Genomic DNA, 9,848 nt, shown 5'->3' on the forward strand with positions numbered 1-9,848 from the left:
GAGGACAGGAGATAAGAGTAGGGTAAGAAAAAAGCTAAAAGATACAGATTCCTGATTGGAGGGGACATTAGACTGAGATTAGCTTTCTGTTGCTTGTGGTCATCAGAATTAAGGAGTTGATGAATGGGCTTTACAGAACTCTGTAAAAACTCAGTTATATGTGAACTTTTGTAGAAGGATACATCTGGGAAAGGGAAGAAGGAACTCTTTTGGCACAGTGTATAGATATAAAGAAGCCCATGCTCCCTAAACTTAAGAACCCCTTTACAATTATTCATTTGACTGACGGTCACTGAGATTTCATTATATATGAGACATATGTGTGATGCTAGAGATAATTGAGCAGGAAATTGGTTGCCCTTCCCTCCGTGAAGGATCGACTAATAGAGGAGGTAAACATTAAATTAAAAATTACACAATATACATATTTTAAAATTACAATTTTAAGCAGCACAGGAGAATCTTACCTAGTCGTGGAAGGATTCCCTGAAAGTCAGTCAAGGAATACTTAAAGGGCGAATGGGATATTGTCAAAGAAAGTGGAAGGGGAAGATTCCAGGCACCGTCTGTAAAGGACCAAATCTGGAAGTAGTCTGGCTCATCCAGGAACTGAGAGGCAGCCAGCAAGTTTGGAGTTTAAAGAGAAGACAACTGTAGGAGGCTAGAGAGGAGAAAGGGGCTCAGATCATACAGAGCCTCATAGGCCATTTAAGGATCTACATCCCAGAGCAGCTGCAAACAGCTGAAAGGTTTTAAAAGTAGGCATTGAAGCTGCACCAGTTCACTCTCTGACCCAGCAGAGGCTTTGGGCCAGTACTATCATGTTTAAGTATGAGAGAGATGCCAGTCCTGTGTTTCTGAGGCCTGGTCTTAGGATCTGTTCATCAGGATCTAATATAGGACTTCCGGAGTAATTGCCCCGCTTGACATATGTTCTGCCATCAAGTCAGAATGATGGGCAAGGCTCCAGAGTAGAAATCCTGGGCTCTGGCAGGGCTGCTGAAGCTGCACCATGATATCGAACAGCCTCCTATTGCTCTTCACCCTAAACCCTGCAGACACACTTTTGATAAACCAGGAAGCAGCCTTGAGGAGAGCGGGCCACTTGTGGTCATGTGTTCCTGCATGTCAGTCAGGTCACGTTAATCACTGCCGTGGATGAATTCACTTAATCACAACAAAACATCATTTTGTGGTTCTGCAACAACCCTCTGAGATAGACAAGGCAGATTAATGTTTCCTCCCCCCGCACACCCCCACCCATTTTGCACATGAGGAGGCTGAGCCTCAAAGGGTATTTTGTGTGCAAGTAGGCACGGCAGTGATGAGCTGGGCTCTGAGGCCAGAGCTGCCTGCAGAACCAGAATCGCCCACTTCCTAGCCCGGTGCCCTTGGGCAAGTTCAAGTCTCCCTTCCAGTTTAATAGGTGAAGCACGGTATCCCTTTGCTTCTAAGATTACTTACACATCTCTTCATATGTATTATTTTTTTATTAATTCATTTTATTTTTTAAATTGAAGTACAGGTTTACAATGTTGTTAATTTCTGGTGTGCAGCATAGTGATTCAGTTATATGTATATATATTCCTTTTCATGTTCTTTTTCATTTAAGCTATTACAAGGTATTGAATATAGTTCCCTGTGCTATACAGTAGGAACTTGTTTATCCTCACATTTATTTTTAAGGTCAACAGGGTAGTTGTTTCCTTTATAACATCTGTTTTACAAAATACTATCTAAAAGCTGAATTTTAGTGGGCGGGGCCTGGGACACACGCCCCACCCCTGTTCAAGGCAGCAGCCACCGCGGCTGCCTCATGCTCCCAGGGCCTGCAGCGCTGCACTGTGTGGCTGGCTGGGAGGCATGGCGCCTCTCTGATCTTCCCAGCACAGCCCAGGTGACTCTGGACAAGGACTGAGAATGTGGACATAGCAAGTTTTACATCAAGGTTTAATATTCCAACACATAAAAGTTATTTATCCAACAGCTCCTCCCTGACCATCTACTCCTTTGAAAGGAGCAATCTCCAATGGATGATTCAGACAGATTTGTATCTAATGACTACCCAGAACACCTTGAATCGATTGATGTTAATGTGTCAGGTGCTTACACATTTGATTGATGAAGTAAAAAGTGGCCTCAAGAAGAACATGGTATTAGTAGGCTTTCCTATGGGTGGGTGCGTGGCAATGCAATTAGCATATAGAAATACCAAGTTGCGGCAGTATTTGCTCTTTCTGCTTTTCTGAATAAAAACATCTGCTGTTTACCAGACTCTTCAGAAAAGTGATGGTGTACTCCCTGAATTATTTCCATGTTGTGGTACTGCAGATGAGTTAGTTCCTCATTCTTGGGGTGAAAAGACAAACTCAATGTTAAAAATCTCCAGGAGTGAGCACAAAATTTCAGTTTCCCAGGTGTTTACCAGGAGTTAAGCAAAGGTGAGCTAGAAAATCTGAAGTTGTGGATTCTCACAAAGCGACCAGGATTGGAAAGGCAAACTGAATGAATCAAGACTGATTGGTTTATAGGTGACGTCTTTGTGAAAAGAGATTTTTACCACCAAATTCTAATTTGATAAATACTTTAAATATTAAGAAATATTTTTTAAAATTGAACTTTAAAACCCTGAGGTTAAAAAAAAAAAATTGACTCTACCTTATCCACCCCCAGAGACTACATGAGGCAACATTTCCAAGTTTTTCCAGAGAAGAAAGTACTGCCGTGAAAGGGAAGAAGGGCCCAGCCCTGCTAAGCACGTGCCAGGCCTGATCAGCATCCCTCCACATCAACAGACCAGGTCAGTGAAACCTCCTTTGTTTTTTGTTTTTTGTTTTTTTTAAGTAAAATACACCTGTAATATCATTGCCTAGAAGCATCCACCATTAACATTTTGTTATAGATCTTTCCAGAGAGTGTGTTATATGTATATGAATATATACATTTTTAATGTTATTTTGAGTTATAGTCAGTTTACGTTGTGTCAATTTCCATCCTTTCTTTTGGTACATCAAGTGGTGTCAAAGTCATCCTCCCTTGCCCCACCTTCCCCTTTTTGGTACGGATTCTATAGGGATTACAATCAGAACAGTGAGAGACGTGGGCTAATTTCTCAGTCATTATACAGAACTACACCAAGGAGGAAGGTTTTCAACTAGCTTTACTGTCAGGTGGAAAGGGCCAATTACAAAAAGCAAAGCTGCTTTTGGGGCAAGAAGACTTGGCCTAAAGTTTTGTGATATTTTTTTTCTTTAAACCTCAAGTTTAAATGGTTGCTCCTGCTGTATTTAGTGGGACATGTATAAGTGTGGACCCTCTGGTCCCTGAATCAAGTCCCAATCATCCTGCTGGTTATGGAAACGGGATACCGACCCTTAGGGGCTCTCATGACTTCCCACATTTAGGAAACCCCACACACGAAAGGGCAAAATATCTGGAGGCCTGGTTCATCCACACAACGTTTTTATTTTTATTCAACTAAGCAAATAGCAGAATTAACACAACATTCAGCAAGTCCAAGCTGGCTTTTCTTACACCAAAGAAGAACAATCAATTTAACAGGCATAGATTTTCGGATTTCTGATAAACCTCTCACCCAGTCTTGCAGCTCTAGGTGGCCGGGCTCCAACAGCAAAGCAAAGCTCTATTGCTTTTCCAGTACTGCTCTTGAAAGCAGCCAGAGCAGGACACTGACACCCAGTAACCAGCCTGAGATGTACCACATGGGGGTGGGGGGTGGTTAGTGAACATGCCAGCCCCTGGTTGTCTTGGTGAGAGACAGGGCTGTGAGAACACGCTAGAAGATGGGCTCCCGCTCACCACAAATCTTTCTTCAACCTCCCTTGAAGATTCTCTGATGCTCTTACTCTATTACGCACACAATCCTGGGCTCCCGCTCACCACAAATCTTTTTTCAACGTCCCTTGAAGATTCTCTGATGCTCTTAATCTATTACGATAGGCCTGGTCTTTTTACCAGAATTTTCTTCTTCCTTAAATTCTGGGTTGCTACTCTTAACGTTAACATTTTGATGACCCCATCACAGTATGAAATATCCCCCCAAATGGACTTCAGATTTGATCTAAACATAAACCAGAGTGTGTACCCTCTAGAATTAGGACGGGTAGAAGGAAAAGTCACCCTAAACCTAGATCTGACTGCTCAGAGCTCGGGAACAGGGAAGGGGAGAAATCTACATGCATCATTAAACTTGAAACACTGCTTGGCAACACTGGGGACGGTTCCCATCTCCTAGCCCTTCTCTACTTCCCAGACAGCTGCTCGTAGAGTTTGGGCACATAGTCGTCCCATTCCGCCTGGTAACACGTGCCGGCCACCGGGGCCCCCAGCCCGTACTTTCTGCGGAAAGACGCCACCTTGAATTTGCCGCGGTGGTCTCCAGACCGGTTGCTGAGGATGGGCTCGTCACACTTCAGTGGACTGTTCTGCTCGTAAACCAGCCAGACGTAGCGGTGAAGACCTGGAGGGAGAGGCAGGAGGGGAGACATACACACAGCTTGGCATCTGAGAGGGAGATGTTACCCATTTTTGGAGAACTCACCAACTTGGAGGGACCCAGACCACCCCACTGAGGAGAGGGACACTGAGGATCCTGAGAGGTGGGTCATTCACCTGCTGAAAACCACCCAGTGGCTCCCTGCTGCAATCTGCATAAAGCCCCCACCCCATGTTCCGGCCTCTAAGGACCCACAGGGTCTTCCCTTGACCACTCTCCTCCCGCTCTGCTCCTTCATCCCCCTCGAGGCCCCAGTCTATCCCACCAGAACCCTACTGCTGTTCATTTTCCACCACTCCCACCAGAATGCTCATTTTACTTCTTCCACAGTAACACTGTTCCCTAAAATCCTTACTTTTTAATCTCACTAGAAAGAGAGCTCTATAAAGCGATGATGTTTGTCTTGTTGACCATTTTCACCCCATAACCTACCCTCGTGCATGGTAAACAGGAGGTGCTAAAAAATATGTGAGAAATGGATGAAGGACACAGCAAGTCCCTGACCAGGTGCTCATCACACCACAGCAAAGCCTAAAAGTATCTCTCTGCCTCCAAAACTCACCTCCTTAGATGTCTAGAGACTTACTTTGAAAGAAACGACCCAAACTCACTTTAACCAATTAAGTAGCAAAGAATGTTTTAAAACCAGCCAGCAAGCACCCTATTACCCATGCAGTTTCCTGCAAACTCCAAGTACTCGACACAAATAGGTACCATGAGCTACTTAAAAATAAAATTTATTTAAATATTTATTCACCTAAGTTCACTGCAGCTTTGTTCACAATAGCCCAGAGGTGAAGCACCCCAAATGTCAATGTCCACTGATGAATGAATGGATAAACAAAATGTAGTATATATGTACAACAGAATATTATTCAGCCTTAAAAAAGAAGGAAATTCTGTCACGTGCTATAACACGGATGAATCTTGGTATGGATCTACATATGGTGCGAATCTTCTATGGATCTACTAAAACTCTCCTATACTGCTGATTAGAGTGTAAAAAATTTTCAGCCATTTTGGAAAACACTCAGACAATTTCTATGACCCACCCTCGAACATTTCTACTCAGCATTTACCCAAGTGGAGATACTTGCCCACAAAAGGACAAGAACAGAAATAACAGCTTTATTCGTTATCTCCAAACACTGGAAACAACCCAAATGTCCAGAGAAAGACTATACAAAGCATGGTGTATTCCCACCATGGGATACCACTTAGCAATGAACAGGAATGAACTACTAATATGACAATAACATGGATTAATCTCACAGATGTTAACCTTGAATCAAAAAGACCAAAAACAAATGCATACTGCATGGTACCATGTGTCTGACTCCATGAGCAGCAAGAGTAATCTATGGAGGGAGGAGTCAGAGAATGGTTAGCTCTGGGGAAATTTAACTTAAAAGATCACTTAAAGAACCTCCTGGGACAACAGAAATATCCTACACCTCATTTTCAGTGGTGTGTACATGTTCGTGGGCACCAATCAATAGTCACTGACTAAACCCTCCTGATCTGTATGTTTTATTAAATGTAAGTTAGACCTTACTAAAGAATATGAAAAAAGAAAAAAAAAAAGAAGTGAGTATTTGAAGCTCTTTTTGTTAATGAGAACACAGCTCCTACGTGAGAATTGCTTTATTCTCATGGGTGTAGTTCCCATAATTAAACCGCCTAATTGTATAACTGCCTTAGAGAACTCAAGAGATCGCTGGGAAAGCTGTCCCTCTGCCATCCTCTTAGGAACACATGAGAGGGCTTGGAGCCGTGTGAAGCTTCTGGGCCTACAGATAAAACACGAGGTCCCTTGTCAGGGGCCTTCTTGTACCTGGTTCAGGCCAACTCACAGCTGGACGGTGTGTACAGAGCTCGTGTTCTGCCACGCTCCACCTACCACCACTTCCTTGTTCCAGCAAATGGAAACACCCTGTAAGGCATGGTGGGCACCGACAGTACTTCTCCCACCATGAGCTAAAGCAGCATTTGTCCAAAGTGGAGAGGTTCAATACAGTGTTCTCTCTCTAGATATATAATGTATAACACAATGCAATCAATAAGGGTATCTTCAATATAGTTCTTCAAGTCTTCCAGATCTTTTCAAGATACCATGCTGGATTTTCGAGACAAAGAGGGAACGATATAGAAGCCAATTTTTTATAATTAATTTGGAGACTATGACTATCTCTGAGAACTTTCATGGGAACTAGACACTCAAAGATCCTACAGGGCAAAGGTTCAATTTAGAACTTAGATGATTTAACTGTTTAATCCATGTGGAGCTTCCCTGGGAAATTGTTCTGAGCATTCTGCAAAGCTACTTCCTTGGTATCTCTTCACCAATTACCCTGCTTCCATCTAACTGGTACCCAAGACTCTAGCCCCCTGACACTACTGCAGGTCCCGAGTGCCCCAGACAGGCAACTGCCTCAGAGGGGAACTGAGTTGCCTAAAATCTTCACTAGGGTAAGGGCTCTCATAAATAAAAGAATAAAACTCTAAGAACCAGACTAAAATTTTGCAGCACTTTAAGGTCACTCCTAATACGCACCCAGCCTCCCGTCCCAGCCCCCTCCCAAAGCAGCCTTTACTGACCTGTGCCCTTGGGAGGCCCAGAGCCCACATAATCAGAGAGGACTGTGCCACTGCTGATGTTGTTGCCCTTCATGTTGACCACCAGGAAATGGTGCCACTCCCTATGTGGAAGAACGGAGGACCATCAGCACCCATGGAAGTGAGCACACACCCACACACACTCATGGTGCAGCCAGCCAACACACAGGAAGCACGTGCTCCACACCAGGATGCAGCGACGGACAAGACGGACGGCCCTGCCTTCTTGGCCAGTGCATACGTCATGGGCCAGCAGAGAGGACCCAGCCACTCCCTCCCTCCCTCCGATTCTCTAGGGCAGGGGTCAGCAAGCTTTTCCTGCAAAGGGCCAGGCAGTAAATGTTTTAGGCTTTGCACTGTCTCTATCACAACTACTCAACTCTGCAGCTACCAAAAGCACGAAAGCAGCCAGAGACAGGACATAAGTTATCATAGCTAAATGGACACCGAAATCTGAATTTCACGTAATTCCCACATGTCACAGAGTATTATTGTTCTTCAGGGTACCCCCCCATTCACTTCAAAACAAAAAAGCCATTCTCAGCTTGTGGGGCTGTACCAAAACAGGCCTGGGGCAGATCTGGCTCTTGGCTGTAGTTTCTAGACTCTTGCTCTAGGGAGTGAAATGCACACTCAGGCTTAAGCAGGGATGAAAACATCCCAAACTGGGTCTACTTCTCCCAGCACAGTCTGTCCAGTGAGGGACTTACACGGTGCAAGAAGCACCAGATCAGATTTGGATGACTCACTGTTTCCACATCATTCCCCAACTTGCCTGTATTTGGGGTCCTTCCTGCTGGGAGCATCCGGGTCTGTCAAGACCAAGGTGTAGAGTTTATCTGCATCAAGGCCATCCCATGCAATGCTGGTGGGCCGGTTCTTAACCTGCAGAAGGAATGGACTTGCACTTAAGTCAGAAACACTGAAGAAACCAACACTCTTTCTTTGACCTCAGATTCCTCATAGGTGAAGCAGAGTAAATTATTAATAAAAGCTCAAGTGCAGTGACCCAACTAAGAGCCAGGAGCTGAAGTTTAATATACATTATTTATTTTAGTCCCAGGAACACTACAGAGGTAGTATCCTAGCATGTTATTAACAGAAACAAGTGGGTCAGGATTTTAATCCTGGAGCTGATCGAATAGCTGACTGAGTGAGTAGTCCTCTCAACTACAATCTTACGTTTTCTGGAATGAGAGGGTCTCTAGATTTGGAGATCACGTTACCCCGGGTCTGCTAAAGTGAAATCTGAATTAATTGGATATTTAAAAGTGCACAGAAAATGAGAAAGCCAAGATGGGCAGACTTGACAGTGAGTCTGGGAAAGGGAGGCCGTGAGAGGAACACTTTATACTTAAACACCCAACAGAAACTCTGTAAACATCTAAACTAATAAACCGTCCGAGCAGTCTATTCACATCGCTGCCCCTCAGTTTAAAGACCAACAACTCGCCGGTTTCGGACACACGAGTTTCTCCACTTGCAGCAGCCAGGACCTGGTCGCAACCAGGGGCCAAACGGTAAAACAAGGCCGTTACCCTGGAGCTTCCATCTGCAGAACGCACTTACATTTGGATGGCTCCACGCTCCTGACCGCTAAAACAAAGGAGGAATGGCTGGGCACTGCTGATCACTGGTTACATAATGCGTCATACGCCCTCGGATGGGGCTTTTGCTCCCCAAACTGAGGCCTGAAATCCCGAGACCGTAGGGAAGCCTTTGGGGTCGTGGGGGTGGCCACTGCCCACTCCCTCTCGAGGACGGCCCCCTTCCCGACCCCCCCCCCCCCCGATCTGGACTGTTTCCAGGACGATGCCACTGCCTGCGCCTCGAAGTACTGGGAAAATAGATCAATTCCTCCCACAGGCCGAGCCCCGCCCGCCACGTGCCGGGTTCCCCAAGCTCCGGGCGTCCTCAGGCCTGCTACATGGGTACAGCCACCCCTTTTTCTCGGTGAATTGGACGCACGGAGGCCGGAACGTCCTCCCCACCTCCTCCGGGTCCCCGCCCCGCCGGCCTGAGGGCCTCTTAGCCTCGGACAGCTGCACCCTCGCCGCCCTCGGGTACCTGGGTGGGTGTCAGCACTTTGCCCAGCTCATCGACCTCCACCCCGCCGTATTTAACCAGCAGCGGGTGCTGCGGCCGCTCATCCACTTCCTGCAGGCTCAGGGGCCCGGACCACTTGCTGAGATCCACCGGCATCGCGGGGCTGAGCAGGGCAGACAGCAGGGAAAGCCAAAGGAGAGCAGGGAAGGAGCAAATCCGCAACATACACTCCCAGCGGTCTGCAAACTGCACGGAGGAAACGCGGGCCAAGCTGCGGAGGAGCGCATGCGCTGGAGTCACCGCCCCGCCCCTCCTCGATCTTCCAATCACCGGCGAGGCTGGGCCCCACTCTGCTCTTTGATTGGTTGAACCCTGACCGCGAGTCGTCTGGCTATCCCGGGTCACCGCTTCAGGCTTGGCCTTTCTTTTCGCGCAGCAGGGGCCTGCTACCTGCGTCCCTCCTCCGCCTAACCCGGGGGGTGGGGGTGGGGGAAGAACTGGGTTTGCAAGATTGTTGCTTTAAGAAATGCACCTGAGCTACCTTTGATTGTTTTTTAACCTTTTTGCAGGATTCTTTGCTCTACTTTCTAAATGCAGAAACGGTAAGGCCTCGCTTTTCTCTTGCACCTCTTAAAACGGGCGGATTGCCTGTCCCTCACTGTACTCTCGC

At 46.3% G+C, this 9,848-nt stretch overlaps 1 protein-coding gene and 1 pseudogene across 2 annotated transcripts; one reads left to right on the top strand and one right to left on the bottom strand.

Annotated features, from left to right (window-relative positions):
• Positions 1-1,920: 1,920 nt before the first annotated feature.
• On the top strand, positions 1,921-3,319 carry LOC105075723 (lysophospholipase-like protein 1 pseudogene; annotated as a pseudogene).
• A 126-nt stretch (positions 3,320-3,445) lies between these two features.
• On the bottom strand, positions 3,446-9,469 carry PEBP1 (phosphatidylethanolamine binding protein 1). 2 transcript variants are annotated; one of them, XM_074356103.1, is made up of 4 exons: positions 9,200-9,469; positions 7,904-8,017; positions 7,115-7,211; positions 3,446-4,480 (listed from the first exon to the last, which is right to left on the bottom strand). In XM_074356103.1, exons 1-4 carry the CDS (start codon positions 9,401-9,403, stop codon positions 4,263-4,265), a joined length of 633 nt encoding a protein of 210 aa, XP_074212204.1. In that variant the 5' UTR covers positions 9,404-9,469; the 3' UTR covers positions 3,446-4,262. The 2 variants fall into 2 exon arrangements, with proteins under 2 accessions (XP_074212204.1, XP_010961919.2); XM_010963617.3 differs by having other exon boundaries at positions 7,115-7,215; positions 7,908-8,017; positions 9,200-9,467.
• Positions 9,470-9,848: the final 379 nt, after the last annotated feature.

The sequence above is a fragment of the Camelus bactrianus genome, chromosome 32 (genome assembly GCF_048773025.1).
Source record: "Camelus bactrianus isolate YW-2024 breed Bactrian camel chromosome 32, ASM4877302v1, whole genome shotgun sequence".
Classification (NCBI taxonomy): Eukaryota; Metazoa; Chordata; class Mammalia; order Artiodactyla; family Camelidae; genus Camelus; species Camelus bactrianus.